The 26,538-nt window shown below is 45.2% G+C and overlaps 1 protein-coding gene across 1 annotated transcript in view; it reads right to left on the bottom strand.

The window, feature by feature from the left end:
• The window catches only part of ZNF704 (zinc finger protein 704), a 213,886-nt gene extending 203,187 nt beyond the window's left edge, over window positions 1-10,699 (bottom strand). The window contains exon 1 of the mRNA XM_079902202.1: window positions 10,079-10,699. Coding sequence (XP_079758328.1) covers window positions 10,079-10,582 — 504 coding nt within the window. The 5' untranslated portion in view covers window positions 10,583-10,699. The remainder of the gene's footprint in view (window positions 1-10,078) is intronic.
• Between the last annotated feature and the right edge of the window lie 15,839 nt (window positions 10,700-26,538).

The raw sequence follows: 26,538 nt of genomic DNA, 5'->3' as shown, positions 1-26,538 counted from the left end.
GAAAGAATATTTCAAAGCTTGCTGGACCCACTAACAATATTTTAACCTTTCTCTGTGCGTATGACAATTTATTTCTTTAATCATGTAGTTTTAGTAAGTTATCCCAAGTACAAGCCACTTATCCATGGGTTTCCCATTTAGAAAAATAATTTTAAACTGGTATTTCCCAAAATGTATCCCAAGGGAAAGACGTTCTAGGAAAAAAAAAAAAGTCTCTGTAGTCCAATAAATACATGAATGCCACAATCTATATTCACCTTCTTAGAAATTCAAAATGGCCCTTGGCATCTATAGTCAATAACTTCTTCATAGGTATATGGGTGTTGTACTACTCATTCAATTTCCTCTATGTTTAAAACATTTTATAACTTAAAAAAAAATCTGTATCTCTCTTTTTGACTGGAATTTCCCCATGCTGTTTAACCAGAGTCCATTTCTCCTCCATCTAGATATCTTCCAATAGTAGAAGCAAGTATTTACAAGAGTTTAGAAGTATACTTTGGGCTCTGCATCCCCATCTACCCAAAGAACAGTGAGTTCTTCACCAAACAAAAGCACAACAGGTCGTAGACACCAGTGCAGAGGAGGATGGAAAGGGCGAATTCACACCTCAGGGGTTCTCAGCCACATGCAAGTTAGAGGTGAAAGGTGACATCACTGTATTTCCATCGCAGGCTTCAACGACACATAGACACATAATTCAACGTGCGTGGTAAGCCTTTTCCCACCTGTATGGCTACTAGCCAGGTTTTTTCCAATATAAGAGCTATAGATCTGAACAGACTGATGAGCCTGAGAGCGAGAATGTTTCTGTCCTCTTCGCACAAGTAGATAAATGACTCACAGCTTCCTGAGATGAAAGGGAAGATTCAAGCTCACCACCGATACAATGGAACACCCCAGAGTTCAGATGAACGAAGTCACTTCAGGAAGCAGCTCTCTGAAATACCTTGGTAGTGTGGAACAAGCAGGCGGTTGTAACGGTCAAACTAACTGTAGGATTTTGAAGCCTTGAACGAAGTTTTACAAAGGATTCTTTTCTGGAACCATAAAGGCGATAAATTGCCATCCATGTCTAATTGCAGGAGGTCTGTGGGCCATATTTAATAACAATAGGCAAAGACAGAACAATATTATACCAATTTCCTTTGCTAACACTAAAGCACTGAGACATCAAGTTACTTGATAAGGCCATGCAACTAGCAAGGGGAGAAGCCAGAATTTGAACCCAGGGCCTGTTACCTCACAGAGGAAATAGTGGGGAGGGGGCCAGATAGAGGAATCATCTGCTTTGACTCAACCATGTTCCCTCCCATCTTACTAACAAGCCCACTACACAGGTCATATTAATGGACTAAAATTATCCTGTCTGTACGTTTTATTAAATGATATTTCAAGGCACATTGCCTTGAAAAAATTGGATTTAATTTAAAATGTTGGAGCACTTTTTTTTTTTTCCTCCAGTGGTAACTCTTGCAAAATAATAGTACAATATTACAACCAGGAAATTGACATTGATATAATCTACCAACCTTATTCAGATTTTTCCAGTTTTACGTGTATTCACTTGTGTATGTGTGCAAGTGCATATTATTTAGTTCTATGCAATTTTATCATATGTAGGTATGTGTATCCACCACCACAGGCAAAATACAGAACACTTCCATCACCACAAGGAGAGACCAGCCATCCCCAATTAGTTCGCATCAGTGAGGCTTTACTTTCGCTCAGCCTTCCATTATGACAAGAACGTAAGGAAAGCAAGTGTGTCACTGGAAATTGCCACGTGTAGCATGGAGACTATACACTCTTAGTCCTCATGGAGCCATGGACAGGCAGAATCCTTTTAATTCTTTGCACCTCAAGGCTCCATGGTCTTCTGCAAGATGAAATCCCCTCTTGTATGTTACTGCAAAGTTCTTACCCTAAAACTACAGACTCTCCTTCAAACCTCTAGAGCCAAGCCTATTTCCCCTATGTATAAATTATAACACTGGGTTTTCCAAATAGTATCTTCAATGAAGTGTGAGAACTGAATCACTCTAATTCCACTACACGAATCTCAGAGTTATATTCCGTTCCACTTCATCCAGTAAATGAGACCAACTGAAGTTATGTGCCAGATTTGGTGATCTAAACTCATCCTTTGACTAGCTATTCAGGAATTACCTCCTGGCCAGCCCATATAATCTTCTTCATATAGACTGGCTACAAATGTTTTAGGATATGCATCAAAATTACATCCCAAACTGTGGTAGCCTAGCAAGGTCTCTTGGCAGATGTAACCTTCATCTTGGGGATAAAGAGGAAAAGGGGCTTTGAACTTCTTTATCGACAATCTGGCAGGAATTTGCCAGGCTGTAGGCTCCCCGGAAGTGGAAGTCGGCCTTATTGACTGCTGTTTCCCACATGCATATCAGGAACATGGCAAGCCATGGCCCATAATAAACATCTCCTGAGGGAATGACCAGAAACATGGAGAGCAAACCCAAAGAAAATCATTCTTATTTCAGAGATTCGACTAGGCTGGAAGGTTGGCTATAAGGGTCTCTAAGTATTCTCAAATATTTCAGAAAGTCTAATGGAAACCGTGCATTTACCTTCATAGAGATGGGACAGGACAATTAAAGGTCAAGTTTCCTCAGCTTTAGCAGACATTGTATCAAGCCATGGTACAAGACTGGTTGTTGTGTGCAGACCAGAAGTTCTGACTGCGCACACTGCAGTGGGCAGGGAGAGGCTCCCACTCTTCTTCCCTTTGAGCACCCATGAGCAGGAAGACAGGGTAATGTGACCAGGGCCCATTTACCAGTGAATAGGCTCCGGGGGGTCTCAGAGATCAAGGACATCCCAGCGGTAGCTCCCTGGCGCCTCCTCACTAAGCTCAGGTGAGGGGATTCCAGGCAGGGTTGACTTCTCGCTTTTCCTCCTTTTCTAACCCTTGTGCTACGGGGCACTGCAGGCCCAACCAGCAGTCAAATCTGGTGGAGGAGAGGCCCTAGTTAAGGGCTGAGTATAAACTACGTCTTCCAGGCCAGTCTACCAGGCACACCAAGCCAGAGATGAAGGGAACTCGGTTCACGATGAAATGGGGCTCATTTGCCATTCTCTATCATCCTCTGGGCACACGTGTCCCCTGGGAACTGCACAGGGAGGGGGACTGACCTGGACAGGATTCACAGAGGGTCCTGCCCACCTCCCACAGCCAGAAATGAGACCACCTCTCCCTGAGGTACTTTAGGAAGGAAGAGCATTCCGAAAATAGAAGTTGATAAGCAGTGAGTGGTAGATGACTTCAGGAAACTGTGATTTCTCTCACCACAACTCTAAGGCAGTGAACTAACCGCAGATCATTCCAGGCACAAAGGACTAACCCAGCAAGGAGGGCGAGAACTTGGGGTTGGGCAGACCAGGGTGCTAATCCTGGTCCCACCTAAGTGGCTAAGCAGCCCTAGCCAGACAAGGCATTTCACCTTCCCTAGTCCCGGTGTCCTGAGCAGTCTAAAGGGGGTGTCAGGTTACCAGATAATCTCTGTTTCCCTTCCAAGTCTGGCAGTCGACAATTCAGTGAATGACAACTTTGCCTGGTATCAGATGCACATGCCTTCCCCTCGAGCCAACGCAGACCATTTGCAACACACATACTTATCAGCAAACTGGAATTCAGTGCTTGCTGCACGGGTCCCTGCCAAAGGCTTCTTAAAGCCATCTGATAGCCCAGAGACAGTCTAATAGATGTGCTAACCACCCCAAAGAGCTGGCACACATGAAACAGATTCCTCTCCGTTAATATTTATTAAGCACTGAAGGTGGGCACTCTGACATATATTATCTCACTTAAAAACCTTTCTTCCGGGCTTCCCTGGTGGCACAGTGGTTGAGAGTCCGCCTGCCGATGCAAGGGACACGGCTTCGTGCCCCGGCCCGGGAAGATCCCACATGCCGCGGATCGGATGGGCCCGTGAGCCATGGCCGCTGAGCCTGCGCGTCCGGAGCCTGTGCTCCGCAACGGGAGAGGCCACAACGGTGAGAGGCCCGCGTACCGCAAAAAAAAACAACCACCTTTCTTCCCTTGGACTTCTCTGGTGGCGCAGTGGTTAAGAATCTGCCTGCCAATGCAGGGGACATGGGTTCGAGCCCTGGTCCAGGAAGATCTCACATGCCGCACGGAGCAACTAAGCCCGTGCGCCACAGCTACTGAGCCCATGTGCCACAACTACTGAAGCCTGGGTGCCTAGAGCCCACGCTCCGCAACAAGAGAAGCCACTGCAATGAGAAGCCCGCGCACCATAAAGAAGAGTAGCCCCTGCTCACCACAACCAGAGAAAGCCCGCGCGCAGCAACGAAGACCCAATACAGCCAAAATAAATAAATAACTAAATTTGTTTTAAAAATTTAAAAATTAAAAAAAAAACAAACTTTCTTCCCAGTTTTCCAACAGATGTACTCTTGATAGAACTAATAGCGGTCTTTCAGGTCCAGGTGTCTCCTAACCTTATTATGACACTACACTATCAATCCCTTCAGACTCTCTGGCTCTTGTCCATAACTAATACACAGCATCGCAGAGCACAGCTCTGAGCCTAGTTATCTCAGCCCCCTACTGTTTTGCCCACTGAGTAGCAACTTATTTTAGAATCCTTCCTCCGTTTGACAGTGTCCTTGTATTTTTTTTAAAATTTTATTATTAAGCTCTGGTTGGAGACATTATTTACCTGGTGTTCCTCATTCAAGGGCCCAGGAGGCTATTTTTTTGTTTTTTGGGGGTGTGTGGAATCTTATCACTGCCCATAAATATGTAAGCTTCCTCGATCAGAAATTGAAAACTGTGTAATACCCAGTTTGTCTTCTTGTCTCATTTAAAGCCCAAATTAGCAGCCATTACAGTAATCAAGCATCTCAGATACTTAGTAGCATCTATTCCTCTATTTCTTCAGCCTTCCCAAATACTCCTGGATATAAGTGGGCATAAACATCACAAATAAATAGAGGGAGATTAAAAGCACAGGCTATGGATGTGAACCAGGGCTCTGCTTGTGCCCATACAGCCTCAGGTGTGCTAATTCACATCCAAGTCAGTATACTCAGCTGGAGAATATTGATTCCCAAACCATAATTTCTCATAGATCCTCCTTCATAGAAAGCATTTAGTGCAGCTCTTGGCTTATAAGTATTCAGCAAATATTCATTCATATTAACATTACCTTGGAACCCAAGTTGTCCTGCATTTCATTCCCATTCTTTTAATGATTTTATTGATTCCTCTTTGTTTTCTCCAATCCACTGACCCCTGACTTTTTTACCAGCCCATGGCCCCTTCCTGTCCTTACTTTTCTTAGATCCCATAGTCCATCGTTATAGTCACAGCAGTGCCAACTTCGTCAACAGTGTGTTCTCTCTCTTGTCATTGCTCACCCACCTGGCTAAACTGCATCTCTGCTGAATCCAGCTCTCTGCTTTGTCTCCAAGAGACAGTGAAGTGTAAGGCCTCATGGTACTAGCTCTGGAGTGAGACTGCCCAGGGCTCAAAACCTTGCTCTGCCACCTCACACCTGTGTATCTTTAAGTAAACTGCTTATCACTTCAGTAAAATGAGGATGCTATAACAATGCCTGACTCAGGGATAGGTAATGAAGTTTAAATGAGACCGTACACTTAGACTTGCACTAGCATGGTAATTAAATAACTTAATAAACGTTAGCTGGCATTCTGTTTGTTATTATCACTCTATGCTTGAGCTAATGGAATGAAGGTGGGGAAAATCACATACCCAGACAGACTGCTTACACTGTACAAGTAGAACCACAAACATCAGATGGGCCCTTGATACCGTCTAGCAACTCTATCTGATTTCCCTGGTACATTTGCTCTCCCACTCTCCCACAACACTATCTCTTTAGCTCTTATCCCAAATCTCTTTTGCTCTCAGCTGATGGCCTTCCCTCCTGCTGCAGGGGGAAAACAGAAGCCATCAGGTGAATACTACTTCCTCTGACCACCATCCAATATACAACTACCCACATCTGGATTTACTTTCTCTACCTTCTCCCTAATGGAAGAAGGGTCTTTGCTTCTGTCAAAGACCAATCCCTATACTTGGGTTCCAGGTCCCCTGCCCTATGACTTTTCTAAGGACCTTCCTCCTGAACTTATCCCTCTTTTCTCTGCATCTTCGGTTCCTCCCCACGGTAACCCCTGACGACCCTCACCTCTTGGTATTCATGCCCTTGCATATCTCCCCCGCTTAAGTGTGGGTGGAACCCATGATTCACTTCTAACCAATAGAATATGGCAAAGATGATGGAGTACTGCTCCTGTGATTACAGTGCCTTATATGAGTCTCCATCTTGCCAGCAGACAGGGGCTAAGATTCTCCTTGCTGACTTGATGAAGTAAGAGGCCATGTTGAGGAAACCATGTAATAAAGTACTGCAGGAGTAGAGGTGGGGTGGGGGAGAGTGGCTGGGGGAGAGGGGCTCTAGGAGCTGAGGGCAGCCTACAGGTAACAGGCAGCAAGAAGCTGGATCCTCACACCTAACAGATGCAAGGGAATGAATTCTGCTAACAACCTGAGGGAGCTGAGAAGTGAATTCTTCCCCAGTCAAGCCTCCCAAAGAGACCACAGCCCACCCAACATTTTGACTGCAGCCCTGTGAGACTCATCAGCAGACCCAGCCAAGCCTGGCCCCGACTCCTAACCCACAGATACCGGGAGGATGGTTGTGAGCCAAGAGGTTTGTGGTGCTTTGTTACACAGCGACAGAAAACAAATACACTTCCTACACACACAACAGATCATTCCCAACATGCTGTAGTCACATTAGAGTCTACAGTATCCTATCTTCAAAACAATCTAAACCATATGCTCTCTCCCCCTTCTCTCTGTTCTCCTTTCCAACAAGAGAGTTTTTCACTATGTCCTTGCCTCTACTCACTGCTCAGCCCACTTGGGTCGCATCCCTGACTTCACATTCTTTGGTTACGGATACCCATACGTTCCATATTATCGAATCCACATGAACATGTCTCTGTCCTTATCCTACGCATATCCCAGTGGTATTCAACACAGTTCATTACTCCCTACTTCTGGAACTAAATGGACTTTCCATTTTCTAGTTTTCCTTTGACATGTTTAGCTGCTGCTTCTCAATCGTCTTTGCTGGCTTCTCCTCCCACACCCAAACTTAAACAGTGCTGTGCCCCAGAGTCCGGCCCAAGGCTGTACTCTCCTCTGGCCTGCTGTACTCTCCTTCTCATCCCCAGCTTTAAATGACATCAACACATCTCCCAAATTTCTCTCTCTAGCCGTGGCCTCTCCCCTCAGCTCCACACCTTACAGCCATCCGCCTACTTGAAGTTTCCATGCCGGTGTCTAAGCGTCATCTCGGACTTAACAGGCCCCAAAGAGAAGACTTGATTTTTCTCTTCGCAAAAACCTGTTGTTCTCCCAGTTTGCCCAATCTCAGCAAATGGCACATTTGGCCAACCTTTACGCTGGGGCCTCATCCTGCATTCCCTTCTTTCTGTCACCCTCCCGCCCCGCCACATAATCCATCAGCAAGTTATTGCAGGTGGATCTTCACGATCGATCCTGAATTTGTTCCCTCCTCTCTAACACCACTCCTAGTCCAAAGTGCCCTCGCCTCTCACGTGGACTTCAACGATCGCCATCGAACTGGACCCCTGCTCCTCCCTGCTGTCCTCTATACTCCACACAGCGTGACCTTATTAAAAATACAAAACATTTTGCATGTTTAAAACATTCCAAAGACTTCTTACTCTACTTTAAAAAGGTCCACCAGGCTCTACGTCGCTGGCCTTTACCTGCCTCCCTGACATATCTCCAGCAAGATCCAGCCATACTCATCCTCTTCTCCTTCCCACCTCAAGACTTTTGCAACTGTTATTCCGGAAGGATCTTCCCAAGTTGCATGTCTCAAATCTCAGATCAAATGTCCCCTCCTCAGAGAGGCCTTCTCCCTACAAGCTGTCTCCTTCCTCCTAGACACTGAGGTATCATTATTTCCCTCATGGCATGCATCACAATCTCAAGCACCATGCTTATTTATTTGTCTGTTTGGTTGCTTCTTGCTCTGCTTCCAGCTTCTCTTGCTGGATGTGGGCATCTGGAAGGTGCTTACTGCTGTGTTCTAGAATAGTCCTTGACACATATTAGGTGCTCGATAAATATGCGAATAAATGAATGCCTAAATATATATAAGATATTGACATTCATCTATGCATTCGAATAAGATGATACTATTTTATTCATCAGAAAAACCTCTTCAGATGCAGTGTCAAGATGGCTTTAAAGCAGGAAAAGATTATAAAAATTATACCTCAAGCTACTCAATATATAAATTCCTGAAAAGTTGTGGGCAAACAACAACAGTATAAAATGAAGCCCCTTTTGAAAGAATTAAGCAGAAATTTGCTCGGAGATGTGAAAAATCTTTTCTGATAGTGTGAATGATCACACCCTAGTTCTTTTATTCTTATATATTTGATTTTTTTTTCTACATTGAGTTTGCTTTGAGCACGGACCATAAATTATAATCAACTTTTCTATCACAAGCTGTGCAACCACCGTCCAAACCACAAGACATCTTTTCAGTATTTCTGGACAAAAATGCTAAGAAGTCCTACTTTTGTTCCTTAATGTCACTGATGTCATGTGATTTAATTCCAAACCCAGCTATATCCTGTAGCCATACGATGCAGGCTTTTTATTAGACCACGGTAATGATGGTGGTCATGGTCTGAATTCCAACAAGCAACTGTCAAAAACTATCATCCCAAACGACTACTTGCTGAAAATTTCTCACTCCCAGAGTTGGTATTTCCAGGGTGGTCTAGGAAAGAAGTCTGTGCCCATGTCTACTCTGGGGCTATTCTAAATGCTGACGTTTAATATTTCTTTGGAACTGCAATTTCATGCTTTGAGGAGCTGACTTTTTTCTGCAAGCCCCTGAAGATTTTTTTTTCATAGTCTCTAACTAGTAAGCTCATTTGTTTATGTGTTTTTCTTCCTGAAATACCAATATCTTCTGAAAACTCCGATCAATAGTTTTATCCAGTTGATTTTAAGCACCACTCTTCAGAAAAATCACTCTCTCCATTGCTTCCCACTTGCTGCCCTCAAAACTTCTTAGCAACATACACTGTGCAAGAACCTCAACGTGGTTTGCGTTGGCCAATCACATGCCTGAAAGCCCAGCCAGTCAGTTGTGTAATAATAAAGCCCTTATCTCCTGAAGATATACAAACGGAAAGATCTCTCGGTGCTTCAGTACACAAGGGCCTTTGCTTGAATTCTCGCAGAAACTCACGTCTATTTTAAATGGCAAATTCCCCCCCACTTTCTCTGGTTTCCTATTTTTTTTTCCCATTTGCTATGTTGAGGAGGGGAAAAAAACCCCAATGCCAAACAATGTCGAGTTTTAAGCCGCGGGTACGGGGTGGGCGGGGCGGCATTGCCAAAAGCTGCCAGCAAAATGCATGTATACACCGGGACTTGGTTTTTTGCTCTTCTGGGTTTACCGGTTCCCTCACAGGCGCTTTTGACGGAAACTCATCCACAATTGTTCTTGGAGGCAGGAGGGGTTGAGAGATTGAGAAGACAAGCTGTTTGCTAGTTCCTATGAGCTTGACTAGTCCTCAGAATAAGGGGAAGGGGGCCACTCGTGCTTCCTCGGGAAGGACTACAACCTCACTGCCTCCCTACCTCGCCCGTCCCCACCGGGCGCAGACCGGCGCCTACCTCGTCCCATCGCCAAGTTCCCCGCCTCGCTCGGGAGAAGCGTCCTTTGCCCGCACCCACATCAGACAGCACGCCGGCCTCGGCCTTGGAGGAAAGAGGGAGCGGCCGCCCGGTGAAGGTGCTGGGGCCCGAGCGGTGAGCTCATCAGCCCCCTGGCTCTGCCCGCGCGGCCACCCGAGCCGCCGGACACACCCCTCCCGGCCCGGCCTCTGCGGTCCCCGGTACCGGCCTCAACCCGCTCCGCACCGGGCCCCCGGGCCCGTCCCCTCACCGCGCAGGAGGGTCCCGCGCGCGCTAGTCCCCGCAACCCGCACACACCTTCAATGCTCCCCGGCCCGGGCCCTTGGGGAGCTGGCGGCCGGGGCCGAGGGCCACGAAGCGCTCCTCGCCGTCCTCGTCGTCGTCGTCGCCGTCCACCACCTCGACGACCACCTCCTCGTCCTCGTCTTCCTCGTCGTCATCCTCCTCCTCCGCGCCCCCTCGGGGCTTCGGCTGCACCCGCCCGAGCCCCCTCCGCCGCCTGCTCCCGCCCTCTTCGTCCTCGTCTTCCTCCCCCAGAAGCAGCAGCACCGGAGACGAGGCGGCGGCGGCGGCCCCGGCGGCCCGAGGGGGGCCGGTCCCGGCGCTGCGCGGCGGCGGCAGTGGCGGCCTCCAGCTCTCCGGGACCGGGGCTGGGGCCGGCGCCGGGGCCGGGGCCGGGGCGGGAAGCGGGAGCCCGGGCAGCGCGCCTTCCCGGGCGGGCGCGGGGCCTGGCGGCTGCAGCGCGGCGTTCCCCCGGCGGCTGCCCAGGCTGGAGCGCTTGGCTAGACGCCGCGCCTGCATGCCTGACCGCGGGCTGCTTGCCGCCGCGCCGAGCCGGAGTTTGTCACCTTCCCCCTCGTCCTCCTCCTCCTCCTCCTCTTCCTCCCCGGGCGGCCGCTGTGGTCGCAGGCGCCCGGGGCGCGGGGCTGCGGGGGGCTGCGGGGGCCGCCTCCCCGGGCCGCCGGCTGCCACTGGCTGCAGAGGCGCGGGCGCCGCCTTCGCTGGACCGGCCCGTGGGGACGCCGGCGGCCGGCGGCTACGGCGGGGCGGCGCGGCGGCCGCGGGCGGGGGTGGGTGTGAGCGAGCGGCGCGCTGCCGCCTTCGCCGCCGCCGCCGCCCCGGAGCCGCGGGCCGCGCTTCGCTCCATGCGGCCGGCTACCGGGCCCGCGCGCTCCGGGCCTGCAGCTGCCGTGCCCCGGCGCGAGCTGTTTGTGTTGTGTATTTTCCACTACCGCCCCCCTCTTCTCGAGCCATTCCTCGCAGCCCTCCGGTCGCCCCGCGCAGACAAAACCCGGACTGGATTTATTTTTCCGTCCCACAGCCTCCGAAAATCGGGTGCTTCCGAACAGTCGGCCCAGCCGCGAGGGCCCACGCTAACCCGTGGCCGCTTATCCCCTTTGGAGGGAGGAGGATCGACTTGGCTGGAAGTAAGGTTGGCGGTCAAAGTCAGACTTTTGAAGGAAGAGATTTGCCGCAAGTCATTTAATGGTCTCTGCCGGGCAAGGCGACTACTCTTGAGCTTATATGAAATCGGGGAGGGTGTACCAACCCGAGATTTGGCGTTAATTCCTAACCTGAATCATCAGACTCCTTTGGATTGTTGAGGTACTGTTTCAGGACATTGCCCGCCAATCTCTCCGTCTCCTTGAACACACCATTCTAGGCCCTTCCTATTGAGCTCTTTTGGCGCTATGCTAAGACTTGCAGCTTTTATTTCTGCATTTTTACCTTGAGTGCCTGATTATAAGGCTAAATTTCAAGAAGCCTTCGGTTCTCACCATTCAATGTGTAGACTGCTGGCACTGTCCGGGCCTTTGGAGAAACAAACCGGGGCGAGGGCTCAAGATCACTTGAGTTTGTTATTGTAAAAATTAATACGAAGTAAGATCAAACACAGAACCAGTTTGCCACATAACTAATGGCACTGTCACTTTCTAAGGATTTTTAGGTGTGACAAAGAAAAGTCATTTGCTACTGTTTGGGGTTAGGCTGTATGGTAAGCCGTGTCCTTTACATTCAAATCATAAGCCAAATTCCACCTCTGTAGCTGAGAGCTGGAGAGGATCTCACTCACCACACACTCTGGCAAGTGCCTCCATGAGGCCAGTGTAAAAGGTGACCTCACCCTCAGCTCCCCTTCATGGTAATTACTGTAAGAGATTTAACATCATGTGCCCTGTTAGACACTTGAAGGCAGCTCATTAAATGCTCACTTATGGTGTCTTCCAACTGTTGAACATTTCCAGTGGGATGATGACAAAAATTCTAAAATGAACTTTTTCTTCTTCCTGAATCAGAGTAGCTTCCTGATAGACCTATTTCAAGTAACGACACTCTCATTATAATCATTCAGGCCCAAAATAGCGGTATCATGTTCACTCCCTTCTCCACCTTATTCCTAGAGGCAGTTGCCCACAAGTCCAATCCATTGTTCTTTCTGAAATGCCTCTTGAATCCACCCCTTCCTTTCCATTCCCAAAGCTCCTACAGAATTTCATGACCACAAAAGTTAAAGTTTCTATCTAACAAGCTTTCTACACCCAGTTTCTCAATAACACACCCTGCCCTGACCCCCTCCAACCATCAGCACTGGATTCATCTTCCCCAAACTTCATTCAGATCAAGGCATTTTCCGGTTGAACTTTCCATTTGCCAACATTTCATTGGAGAATGCAGAGAGAGAAAAGAAAATGGTCTGAGCATTTTAAGAGATGGTTGTGTTTGATCAAAGCATGGAAAAGCAGGGGTCAGCCAAGAAGTAAACTAATCAGCATCGGTGAGTGTTTGTGAAGAATGAAGGTCACTGAAATGATTTCAATTGCAAGAAATTTACCTTGGTCCATTTGAGGGATGATTTTAGAAAAAGGCCGCAGGGTCTTTCTCTGACCAGGAAGAATAAAGATCAGAGGCAAAGGGGCTTCCCTGGTGGCGCAGTGGTTGAGAGTCCGCCTGCCGATGCAGGGGACACGGGTTCGTGCCCCGCTCCGGGAAGATCCCACGTGCCGCGGAGCGGCTGGGCCCATGAGCCATGGCCGCTGAGCCTGCGCATCCGGAGCCTGTTGCTCCGCGACGGGAGAGGCCACAACAGTGAGAGGCCCGTGTACCGCAAAGAAAAGATCAGTGGCAACGGGTTGGCTGATAGGTACAGGGAGGCTGGTGGAGAAGAACAAAGGTGAGACAAGTGGACTAATGGTTAAACACGTGGTCTCAGGAGCCAGAGTACCTGGGTCTGAATCCCAGTTCTGGATTTACCAGCTATATGGCTTTACTCACCCTCTCTGTGCCTCAGTTTCCTCATCTGTAAAATGGGGATAATAGTAGAACCTTCCTAATAGTAAAGTTGTTTTGTAGGATAATGAGTTAATATGTGTAATCATCTTAGAAGAGTGCCTGGCACAAGGAAGATCTATATAAGGGCTTGTTACATTAAATGTATTGATGGTGGTGTATAAACAAGGTATTTTGGGGTGCTGTCAAAGAATAACAAGGTAGCTGTCTTTTAGCGAGCTCAGAACTGTCAGTGACTACAAGAACCTGCATTTAAAGCCTGACTACATCTTATCAAGGGGCTATGGGCAGGCCAAAGGTAAGCTTTTTATGTCTAAAACTGTCATAGATGATGGAAAGTAAGTGTTTTCCTGAAAACTGAGAGGAAAGACAGAGGAGTAAAATGAGTTCCTGATTGGTGTTTGTGGTTTAGTGGAGGAGGTACTAATTTACACCATTGTACTTTCTTTCAAAATTGCTACGTGTACTTTGAAATCAACTTGTTCTTTCTCTCAGGCCACCTCAGTGGAGCCCACACACATCCATTCCCTGGCTTCACTGGGCCCAAGATGCTGCCCTCTGAGCAGGAGAAAAAGACTGACCTTGATATTGGGACCACTAAGTTAAGGCTAATGTCACAAAAGAGGTTTGGTGCAAGCTGGGCTTTGAGAGAAGAGAAGGATCTAGATGGGCAGGGAGACCAGTATTATCCAGGCAAATTCAGGCCACTGCAGACCAACCTCATGAAATCAGAGCACGTATAGCGAGAAATAAACTCAAATTACCTGATTCATCAGGAATCAAGAAATATGTCATTACATGGGCTCGTGGAGCACTGCTTATGGAACTCATGGCTCAGAAATCAAGAAATATCTCGTGATGCCAGGCACGTGGGGAGGAGCCAGTGTTGCTTCCCTCTCCTCTGTTCTCCAAACGTAACATGTTTTTACTTCTAGTACTGGGAACAATTGTCACTGAGGATGAGGTGTGCCTCTAAGTCATGGGACACAGAAGGCACGTCTTCCAGAGAATCTGGTTTAACATCATTTACAACACGCCACCAATTCATTCAATATGTATTTATTGAGCCCTGCTAAATGCCACGCATTGTTCTTGGCACTGGTGTGCAGCAGTGAACAAAATAACCCTCACTGGGAGGAGAGTAGACACCACCAAAGAACATAAGTGAACTCTATGATTTCATAGATGCCATAAGTGCTATAGAGGAAAATAAAGCACAAGAGGGGTAGAGAGTGCTGGAAGTTTAATATAAAGAAGTAAATATTTATATTTAATATTTATTTAATTTCTTATTTGTAATTTATTATATTTATTGATAATGATCTATAATTATATTTATTAAAATTTATTATGTATTTCTCGAATATATATTTCATATTATATTTAATATAAATAAATATATTAAAACAAACCTACGAACAGTACGGATCATAATGTAAAAGTTGGTTGAGGGGCTTCCCTGGTGGCGCAGTGGTTGAGAGTCCGCCTGCCGATGCAGGGGACACGGGTTCGTGCCCTGGTCCGGGAAGATCCCACATGCCGCGGAGCGGCTGGGCCCGTGAGCCGTGGCCGCTGAGCCTGCGCGTCCGGAGCCTATGCTCCGCAACGGGAGAGGCCACAACAGTGAGAGGCCCGCGTACCGCAAAAAAAAAAAAAAAAAATTCGAGAGTCAGAAAAAGAATAATCACACTCCCCAAATCATCAAGGATAACCATAACCGCGGCAGAAATATAACAAATGTCTACCCTTCCACAAGAGCTCATTTATGTCCTTGAGAACCTTAAATAGATGGATTCCTTGAGAGTGGCAGCTCCTTTCAAAAATTATTTTAAAACTAAAAGTAAAAAGGTGCCCTTTAAACAAGTTATAAAAGTAAGATTAAGTTAGCTTTTCCACACTTCTGGGAAACGTAAAAATGATTTCAGATGATGACTGTCATCGCACCGTATGAAAAATAGATTAAGGTTTAGAGAATCATTCAGCTATTACACCCTTCAGGCTGAAAGCCTGTGTAAGTCAAGCATAAACCTCCACCCAGATAAATGTTTCTTCCATGAGCAATTAACTCAAACCCTCTTTAACAATACAATGTACTTTCTACACAGTTCTTTAAAATAGCTCCCAGAGACTTGGATTGTTTTTTCAATTTATTATTTTTTTTAGTGAGCATAAAACTGATAGAATTACTTTCTTTTTTATGTGACACATTTGCTATTTTGAGGTGGTGTGGAGTGTGTGTGTGTGTGTGTGTGTGTGTGTGTGTGTGTGTAGACGAGAGAGTGATTTTGTTTGTTTCCTGATCATTTTAGTCATCTCATATTGGCACTTGAAAGGCAATGGAAAGAACACTGGACTGGGATCCCAGAGACGTGAGTTTGAATCCAGATCTGAGGATTACTTGCCATATGAATAGTTAAGTCCCCTAATCTTGGCAGGGTTCACCACTGTAAGATTAACGAGTTGTAGTCTTTAAGGTCTTTCAGCTTTCGCGATCCATTATGTAAGATATGGACCCGGAGTATGATTTAAGTTTGAGATTAAGCCAAATGCCCATTATTAAAATCCACGAATGGAGTCTAACATGTATACCTACAAATGTATGTAGGATCTCATATAGACATCCCCTCTAACCCAATGTGACATGCTGTATTTTAGGACTGCCGTCTCTGTTCCTATCAACCTCACCCTTAATTTCATTGGCCCTCGCTGCTTTGCTGGGAATGCAAAATTTTGAAACTGTGCAAACACTTGCTACCATCTTATTTTACTAGTTATCTCTTTGGTGATAAGTTGCCCTAATGACTACAAACCAAGTAGTTGCTATTTTGTATTATTTGTATTAACATCTCTTTCTAGAAACTGAGGATTGCCTCCACCCAAGATGTATATTTACTTCCTACTAATGGTATTTTCATATCTCTGCAGTTTTGCTCTCATCTTTCTTTTCCTATCGCTTTTTTTCATCTAAGATCCTTCTGGTACAAGTAACCGAAATCCCCACTCACCCAAAATAAAAAGGAGGGAAGGGGTTTATCAGTTTGGATAACTCAACCACAGATGGGCCTCAGTTTGGGGAAAATTAGATTCGGGGCTTATGTGATGTGTGGTCCTCTATCTTTCTGTGTGTGTGTGTGTGTCTGTGTGTGTGTGTGTCTGTGTGACTTGTTTCGTTATCTGGTCGACTAGACCCAAGTCATAGGCAGCTCTGGCCATACACCTATCAGCCTTGTGACCAGGAGGAGAGGAGTTCTTTGCTGCCTGCAGTAGTTAAGGAAATCCCTGCAAAGGACCCTGGGTGGCCCTCTGGGTTATGAGTCCGTGTCTGTGGCCAAGGGTGGAGTGCTGTGATTGGCAGCCTTCACCAAACCACATGGTTAAAGGGAAGAAGGATGGTTACTGTCCTGGGCAGAAAAAGAACATAAAAGGCCACCATGTCTTATAAATATAACCAATATTATCTAAAATCTGAAACGTAAAAATGAGTCAAAGGAAAAACAACACATCTAATCTAATCTCCCTACCAAAAGACAACTACTGGTATTGTTTTGGTATTTTTTTAAAAATTTTCTATGCATGTTTTTTTTGTTTTGTTTTTCCACCTGGTTTTATAATTTAAGCTTTTGCTCACATATGGCAATATAACTTGTAGATGGATTGTGAGCTAGTAGGAAAAAATAAATTGTGAAAATATTACAAGAAAATGTGCATGAATATTTTTATAAACCCTGGGGAATGACAGCCATTATAAACAGGATGTCAAGTCAGAGCCATAGCAAAAGGCTGATAAATTTGATCACACACACACAAAAAACTTTAAACTTTATGGCAAAAGTACCATTAAAGAGTTTTAAAAGGCAAAAGATCGTTGGTTTTCAACATAAAATCAAGGATTAATATACAGCCAAGTACAAACAATTCAGTTTCATTAAAACAATTAAGTATAATATTCACCTATCAGACTGGTAGAAATGTTAAAGCTTTGATAATATTCAGTGTGACTGACAGTATGGAGAAATGGGGCCTCATGGATACTGTTGCAGTATTTACCATAATTCTAAAATGCACTTACCATTGGAAACCAGTGATTTCACTTCTAGCTGTGGACCCTAGAGCAATATTGGTACATGAGCACAAAGGAGCACAGAGGGGGTCCTTGTTAGGGCACTGGTTTTAATAGAATATTGAAAGCAGCGTAAATACTCATCAAAAGGAGAAGGGTTTAAAAAGAAGCCTTTGACAACAAGGGAACCACTATGCAGCAGCTAAAAAAAGTGAGGGAGGTCTCTCTGTACTAAAAGGGAAGAGGCTCAAAGTTTTAAATGGAAAAGGCAAGATGTAAAATTATATTTATACATGATCTCATTTGTGTTTAAAGCAAAATCCCACAGAGTATAATGTACACTCTACATAATGTGATTTCAGATGGAAAAGTAGATAGATAGATGGGAAAGTGACTGAAAGTTACCTCCCAGCCCTGGGAGAGGTGAACGGGACTGAGGGAAGAGGTAAAGGAGGCCTCCTACTTTCTGTATTTTTGGATTTTTTATAAACTTGAATTTGTGTTCAGATATTATATAGGTCACTTTAAAATAAAGAGTAAAAACTCTTCATAGCATAATTTTTACTACAGAATATTCTGTCCAGCTGTTGTGCTATGATTTCACCATGTCTTGCTATTTTCAACAGGGCACTGCCAACTTTTGTACAGAAAACATTATACATCTTCTGGATTCCTTCCTTAGGATCAGAGCCAGAAGTGGAATCAGTGGTCCCAGGGTGTGCACATTTTCTTGATACATTTCACTAGATGGCTTTCCAAAGGAGTTACCACAATTGACATTCTGACAACCATGGGAAAGTGGCCGATTTTCTGCACTCTCCCTTGCTTTGATCATATCATATCTCATTCTTTCCATCTTTCCCTCTCTTTGCTACTTTGATAAATGTTCCATCAAATCTCATTTTGGTTTAATTTCTTCCTTTGATCATTAACAAAGTATTTCCCCATGTGTTCAAGTTTTATTTCCTCTTCTGCAAATTCTTTTCTTATCCTTTGCCCATATTCCTATAAGAGTCTGGGTTTTCCGCTCCACTGGTATAAGTGCTCCACATTAAAAGTCCTCTCGTCATAGTTTTTGCAGATACTTCCCTAGCTTTGCTCTTTCTCTTTAAATTTCTTCATGTTTTCTTCCCCAAAGCTTTAGATGTATCTATGGGCCTTTCTTTTTCCTTCTTTGCTGATTTTATTTACAAATTCCTATCACTGTTTTCCCCTGAGGTTTGTACTAATAACCTCTGCTAGACTTCATCCTTTGTCATTTTCCTTCAATTCTTTTAATTTATTTATTTATTTTTGCTGCAAGTCTTCATTTCAATTTTGTTTATATGTTATCCAACATACTAACTTCCTTATACTACAGAATGTGCTAATTGATTATTCTTAAAATTAAGTTTTCAAATTTGATTCTCATTTACTTAGTATTGATTACATGCCTTCCTGTCTGTATTTTAAGTTAATAACTCTTGCTTAATCCTTCTTTTTTTTTTTTTTTTTTGCGGTACATGGGCCTCTCACTGTTGTGGCCTCTCCCATTGCGGAGCACAGGCTCCGGACGCGCAGGCTCAGTGGCCATGGCTCACGGACCCAGCCGCTCCGCGGCATGTGGGGTCTTCCCGGGCCAGGGCACGAACCCGTGTTCCCTGCATCGGCAGGCGGACTCTCAACCACTGCGCCACCAGGGAAACCCAATCCTTCATTTTAATAGAAATATTTTTAAGTTTAAATAATTATCATCCAAACAATAATATCTCTAATAAGTAATGTTTTTTAAAATACTAAACTTAACCTCTTTAAAGTATTCAACATGAATATAAATGTGAGCATACAATTGGTTCATCTGCTAGCACATTCTATAAAAATGGAATTGGTTTATATCTGCACTGTCCAATATGGTAGCCACTAGCCACATGTAGCAATGGAGCACTTGAAATGTGGCTAGTACAAATAAGAACTAAATTTTAAATTGCATTTAATTTTCATTAAGTTTAAATAGCCACATGTAGCTAGTGGCTATGGGGTTGGATAGTGCAGGCTCAGACCTTTCAAGGGTCATTTTCTACTTTACAGATCCATTTTTAGGTGAATGTGACTGAGCTAATGAAGGAAACAAATTACGCTCATGAAACTTTGCTGCAAGTCTAAAATCCAAACTGTGTTTTCTCATCTACTTACCTAATTTTAAAAAGCTAATGTTTTGGGCTTCCCTGGTGGCGCAGTGGTTGAGAGTCCGCCTGCCAATGCAGGGGACACGGGTTCGTGCCCCGGTCCGGGAGGATCCCACATGCCACGGAGCGGCTGGGCCCGTGAGCCATGGCCGCTGAGCCTGCCTGTCCGGAGCCTGTGCTCTGCAGCGGGAGAGGCCACAACAGTGAGAGGCCCGCGTACCGCAAGAAAAGAGAAGGGAAAAAAAACCTAATGTTTTTGAACTGTTAGCTTATATTTAACAATTCTCATTTATTACCTTCATCAGGCTTCCAATTAGGCTATTTTCAGGTTGAAGGGTGGTGAGCTATCAAAAGCACCTAATGTATCCCCACTGCTTCCAGAATTATTTTTATCTACACCATTTTAGTTCCTATGTTTGTTATTTTATTCTCAAGCTATTCCAAGGAAAGAAGTACCTGAATTAACCCCAGTAACCTATTATAAGAGTCTTGAAAGCCATAAAATATAATGAGACATTAACACGTGTTGATATAAATGCCCCTGGGATTTCTTAAAAGCTAGTTGTAAATTTCTTTTTGTTGTTGGTAATATCATGCCTGTTAATATGAAAAATAAAAGACAGAATTTTGCAAACTGTCTAAAAATTCCTAGGTGCTCTATACCCTCAATACTAGGTCTAGAATTTTCCCTAAACCAGTGTAGATATAGAGACTGTCCATCTGGCCCACATGCCTGGAGTGAAGGAGGGCAGGGGGTGGGGAGTATCAGCCTTTATCGTCTTCAATTTCTTTCATTAGGGATGCAGAGATTACTTGCAAGTTTTTTCTGTCATTTCTTTAAAAGCGATGGCAAAACTTCTTGTCCCACCACCTTCTATATATAAACCCCGCTATCCGCATGCCCCCAGTAACTTCATCCTTACCTAGTCACAGCCAGTAACTGCCACTTGATATGTTACTTCCACACGACAAAGCTGATTCCAAGACCTTTGGCCTAAACTGAAATTTCAAACAAAACCTGGTATAAATACTGTTGTTTCTTGCTCCTTTCCAGAAGTTAAGGGAAGGGAAGAGAAGAAAAATGAAGAGAAACAGAAAAGGAAGGAGAAAAAAGAGGCAGGGACAAGAAGGGTGAGCAGCAAAAACTATGAGAATAGTCTTGGATCTTTGGTAATTTACTATGTTATATATAAAAATCCACACATAAAAGTTTTTCTTCTATTTAGCCTAAGTGTGTCCTTCAGAAAATTAGGGCTAATTTCCCTTATTCAATTCTCACTGAAAAGAAAAAACTGCTAGTTGGGACCTTGGATATAAAAATAATGATCATGGGCTTCCCTGGTGGCGCAGTGGTTGAGAGTCCGCCTGCCGATGCAGGGGACGCGGGTTCGTGTCCCGGTCTGGGAGGATCCCACGTGCCACGGAGCGGCTGGACCCGTGAGCCATGGCCGCTGAGCCTGCGCGTCCGGAACCTGTGCTCTGCAACGGGAGAGGCCACAACAGTGAGAGGCCCGTGTACCGCAAAAAAAATAAAAATAAAAATAATGATCTTTACTAGTTTTAAAATCTTTCCCTATGGGTTTTCAATACAGAGTTTCAGTCATGATGCCATAGTCATTTCACCCAAGTTGTTTCATGAGGTTTTTTTTTTTCACTACTTCTGTATTATTCTGTTAGTGATACTGTTTTCTTGTTAGCTTTAAATACCTCTCTCCCATTCTCACTTCATGTTCAATTTCTTGTTCTCAATGACCTCTGTATTCCTTTTAATACCTTGAAAATCATCACTCATTCCCTATCTTCTAGAATCTAAAATCAGATATCACCCTGGGTATATGAGCTGTCACCTTTTAGAAGAGCATTTAGCTTGTGTTACTTAGGACTGTAGATATTCCTGGCCGGGATTAGCTACATAATTTGCGGAGCCTAATGAAAGATACATATGCAGGGCTCCTTGCTCAAAATGACCATAAATTTCAAGACAGACAGCAGAGCACTAAACCAAACGTGGCATCTTCTAAGCATGGGGCCCTGGGTGACAGTCGGCAAGTGCATGAAGTGAGCCCCATTTCCAGGTTAGTCCTGTGACACTGGGAGGGGTGGGTACAATACACTTATGGTTTCTTCCACTTCCTGTTCTCCAGTTTCTTCTCTTTCCTTGGCGAAGGAGAATTCTGCGTTAGGAACTGAGAGCTATCTTGTGCTTGGGCCTGTGGGAGATTCAGAACCTACCTGTTCTAGGAGGACTTGGGAGCTTGTTGGGGACACTGAAGAATTTTTGAGCAGAGGAGGAATGCAGTTCAATGTGCATGTTAGGAAGGTTATTCCGGCAGCAGCCCAGAACATAAACTGGAAGGGAATGGTCGTAGAGGCAGGGAGTTCTTCCTTAGTCCAGTGAGAAACAAAGACAGTTGGAACTAAAGCTGCACCACAGGGTAAAGCGAGGAGAGGGTAGCTTTAAGAAATATGCAAAACAGAAATCAACAAAACCTCTTGACCAATAGGATTGGTCAACACGGGAGAAGAAGGAACAAAGAAAAATTGTTTGTTTCCAACGCATGGGACTAGGTTGAGCCTAGTGAGAGTCACAGTGGGTAGGGGAGCAGAGGGAAGCAGGCTTAGTGGGGAAGATAGTACCATTTGGGGAAATGTTGAGTTTGAGGTGCTCATGGGCATCCAGGGCAAGTTGTGTGATCATGTTTTGGGTATATTGACTTAGGAGCTTTGCTGATCCTTGGCCAATTTGCCATTGGATCCATTCCTCACTCTTCCCCCAATTTGCTCTTTATTGTAGGTTGTCAATCTCTGCAAGCTGTTTCTCTCAGACACTCTTTGCAGGGGCTGCTAACTGGGTTTAGCCAAAGAGAGGCATTGATGGGAGATTAGAGAGAAGGCAGAAGCCAGGAAATGCCTCCCCCGTCTCTGCTCTAGAGGTGTCCTCCCGCTGGGCTCGTCTCCTCCAAGGCTCCAGTTGCCCCACATAGACCAGCGGCTCCAGTTTTCACCAGATCACTAGAACCATTGACCACGGTATGGCCCCACCTCTTCCTGTCATCCCTCAAGCCTAGGGGATAGCAGCTTCCAGTCACTACTTTCTGGGTTGTCTCAACAACTCTTGTTTGTTTGCTCAGCTCTTCCATCACCAGGGGGGATGAAATTCCTTCTATATTAAAATTTAGAGTGTTTTCTCTTTCCCTGCTTGCATCCTGCCTGGTACAGGACTCATTAGCATATGTAGATGTTTGCTAATGTAATTGAACATGTTTTGTGATGGCAGATGAGGACTGAAAATTGCCAATTGAGTTTGGTAACAAGTTGGTGATATTAACAAGAGCATTTTTCAGGGGACTCCTAAAAATGAAAGTCAGATTGCAGTGGATTTAAAAAATGGCTGAGAATTAAGGAAGTAATTAGTGTACATTTCAGGTTTTTATTGTTTTCTAGAAATTTAACTCTTAAAGGAAGGAGGGAAGGAGATAGGATAAAGAGGATTTTTTGAAGATGAGAAAGACTTGGATATGATTAGAATAAAATAGAAAAGAAATAGGAATTAAGAGGAGTAACTGAAGACAAAAGACCCTAAGAGCCCAGTGGATAAACTGACTGCATTAGTAGAGGGTTACTTATTTGTCTCATACGAGAGAAAGAACCTCAAGAATGATATAGATTGCAGATATTTTTGTAAGTAGGAGGCCAGATAAGAATTTGATTTAGTTCAAACCCAAGGGCTTCTATTTTCTCTGTGCTGGTGGGTTTCCAAAGAGTGGTGGAAATCAGCACTGGTCCCTCAGGAGAATGGGAGAAATAGCAGATACAGGTCAGGGTCAAATCATGGCATGAGGAAGCAGCAGCTGAAATTGGCTCCCACAAATGGTGTTTCCACTGTTGAACTGTGGGAAGTTCTCCAGTTTCTCTCAGAGCTGGTGTAAGAGTGAAGAAGGCAAACACATTTGACGTGTGCTGTGGTTCTCCATTGACCAGCAGCATTACCCGGAAACCTCTTAGACGCAAAATCTTAAGCTATGCCCTAGACCTAATGAATCAGAAAATCTGGGGGCAGGGTTTAAGAAGCCCCCCAGGTGATTCTGATACACTCTAAGGTTTGAGAACCACTGCCTAGACCATGGCCACCACGGTGTGATCTGCAGACAAGCAACTAATTTGAAATGCAGAATCTTAACCTTCCTGCCCCCAGAATCAGAATCTGGGTTTTAACAAGATCCCCAGGTAGTTTGTAAGCACGTTTCGTTAAGAAGCACTGAACTTGGAAGTTTATGCTCTCGAGGGGTATTTATAGATTAGCCAGTGGAGTTTAAATTAAGGGGTGACTTTTAATGGAGTAATTTCAGGTTCAGTTTAGATGGTAGGGGACATGTCACATTGGGAGGCTAAGAACCCTGCCTGACACCATATACCCACACATTTCAAATGACACCACATAGTACACATTCTGTCTCCTTCCATGGATTACACGAGACCAAGATTTGAAAATATGAAACCAAATCGAACCAAATGCAGCCATGAAGGCCAATCCTTTAAAAAAGGCTATTGAGTGTCTCCTGTGTGTGCCAAGGTCTTTGCTGGACTCTGAGATGCCCAGACCATTACCCAGTTACTGCACTCAGGAGCTCCTGGTCTAACGGAGGACACAGCCACGGGATCACATTAGTACAGTGCCTCTGGTAAAGACATAAGCATGGTCTACAAGGGTATTTGGGGATGATGGAGAAGGAGGAAGCCAGTCTGGGCAGGGTAGGTCAGAGAAGGCTTGTGGAATGAGGTCCTGCTGAAGCCAAGTGTTACAAGGTGAGTGGGGATCCACCAGATGATGAAGTGGCAGGAAGGACATTCCAGGGAGAGGCAGCATGGAGGCAGAGGCACAGGGGCAGCACAGAAAATTCAGGAACTCCACCCAGGGGATGGGAATACATGTTTGGCAATGCCAGGACACATCTCATTAAAATAACAGTTCTTTTTGATGTTTCCCCTCCAAAGTCTATGTCGTCTTACTTTTGAGCACAACTCTTTCCGTGCAGGTTTGTGGCTCAGCTGCCCGATGGAAGCCTTCAGCAGTGGCAGCGGCACTGCCATCATTCACTTCACACAAGGACCAACGGTCCAGAGCGGGGAAATCAAGACGTGTTAGATGGTCTGCGGAGGAACCCCTCCATTGCCACATCCTCTCCTCTTCTCAATCCGGGAACCATGATTTCAGTGCCACAGAGAAATGTGAATACTCATATTTGGAAACATTTGACAATCTCTTTTCTCCACTCAGTGTGGCTAAGGGCACCCTAATGTGTACCCAGGTGAGGGAAAGGGTTTCACATAGCAGCCAAATGGTCTTAAGTACAGAAAACAAAGTACGCTTCTCTCCTATCCAAGAACCTCCGATAATTTCCCATCAGACTCAGAAGAAATAGAAACATCCTTGAAAGGCCTAGAACACCCTGTAGAATCCCACCTCTCACTCACCTGCTCTCCTCTCCTTCCCTTCTGTCCACAGAGCCTTCTCAGTCTTTCTTGATCACACCAGACTCATGTTCATGTCAGGCTGTCCACTCTTCTAGTCCCTTCTGCCAGAGTGCCCTTCCTTCAGATCTTAGCTTGGCTACTGGCTCCTGCACTCCACTCAGGCGTCTGCTCAAATGTCATGTCCTTAAAGAGGCCTTTCCTCACCCCCCTGCTAAAACCGCCCTCCAAATCTGATGCTTTTTTTTTTCTTTAGAGCACTTATTACCAGCAGCTAGAAGACAAGCTCCGTGAGGTTAAGACATCATCAATCTTGCTAGAATAGCACCTAGCATTTGTAGATGCTCAAACATTTCTTTCCTGAATTTAAAGTCATACTCGACTCTTCCATCTCCATCCCTAGAAGAACGATTATCCAATCTAGTGAGCTGACAAACTGATTTTTGCATCTTTTTGTGGTAAGCTTCAGTGGTTCTCAAACTTCAGCCGTGCCTCAGAAGCACCCGGAGCGTTTATTAAAACACAGGTTCAAACAAACATAATGGGTTAGTAATAAGTAGGAGTTGAGATTAGTAAAACCAGTACTTAATTATACTTGGAATTTTGTATATCTTTGAATCTCCATATAAAGTATGAACTGTGATTTAATGCTTGAGTTTTCTTTAAAATAAAATTTTATTTATTTATTTATTTTAATTTATTTTATTTTATTTATTTTTTTTTGCGGTACGCGGGCCTCTCACTGCTGTGACCTCTCCCGTTGCGGAGCACAGGCTCCGGACGCGCAGGCTCAGTGGCCATGGCTCACGGGCCCAGCCGCTCTGCGGCATGTGGGATCTGCCCGGACCGGGGCACGAACCCATGTCCCCCGCATTGGCAGGCGGACTCTCAACCACTGCGCCACCAGGGAAGGAAATGAAAAAAAAACCCCACAGGTTAATGGCACACAGCCTCAAAGTCTCTGATTCCGCAGATGGGGGTGGTGCTGATACAGGTACCACAGTTTCAGAACATAAGAGACATCTGCGCCAGACATCCCCTCCAGCGGTGTCCCTCCTTCTCACCTGTCTCTCCCAACCCCACTACCCTTTCTGCAATTGCCAGTAGCATCACAGAAAGCCAGGAGGATTTGTGCCTGGGCTCTGCTCCTCGATAGAAGGGCATCTTTGTGATACGAAGCCCAAGGCCTCCACTTCTCACTCTCCGGGTTTTGCGCTGTAGTCAGATTCTGAAAGAAGTCTGTGGGACAAAAAAAAATACTTGTAGAAAATTATGCATTCTAATTATGTCAAAATTTGTAAAGGGAATGCTTTTCACCCTCACACTCTGTCAGGCTTTAAGCCAGTGCTTTCTGTGCCTTGTAGAATATGTCAGGGTCACCAGCACTTAAAGGCTGTGGTTGGCCATAGGCAATCAAACAGGGCTCTGCGGTGGAGATTGCAAGTCTAGGCATTGACTGGTTGTTTAACTTCTGACCCGTGCTATTCAGAGGGAACAGGAAAGAGATTCAGTTCTTGAGCTGCAGCAAATAGACTTCTTATTTGTTCCAATAGGTAATGAGGGTGGTGGTGAAGGGGAGAAGTTTCTGAAAGCCACCTCATTTTTTTTTTTTTTTAGAAGATGTTGGGGGTAGGAGTTTAGTAATTTATTTATTTATTTTTGCTGTGTTGGGTCTTCGTTTCTGTGTGAGGGCTTTCTCTAGTTGTGGCAAGCAGGGACCACTCTTGATCGCGGTGCGCGGGCCTCTGACTATCGCGGCCTCTCTTGTTACG

The sequence above is a fragment of the Stenella coeruleoalba genome (assembly GCF_951394435.1).
Source record: "Stenella coeruleoalba genome assembly, chromosome: 17".
In the NCBI taxonomy this organism is placed as follows: Eukaryota; Metazoa; Chordata; class Mammalia; order Artiodactyla; family Delphinidae; genus Stenella; species Stenella coeruleoalba.
This window is presented reverse-complemented; position numbering and strand designations above follow the sequence as displayed.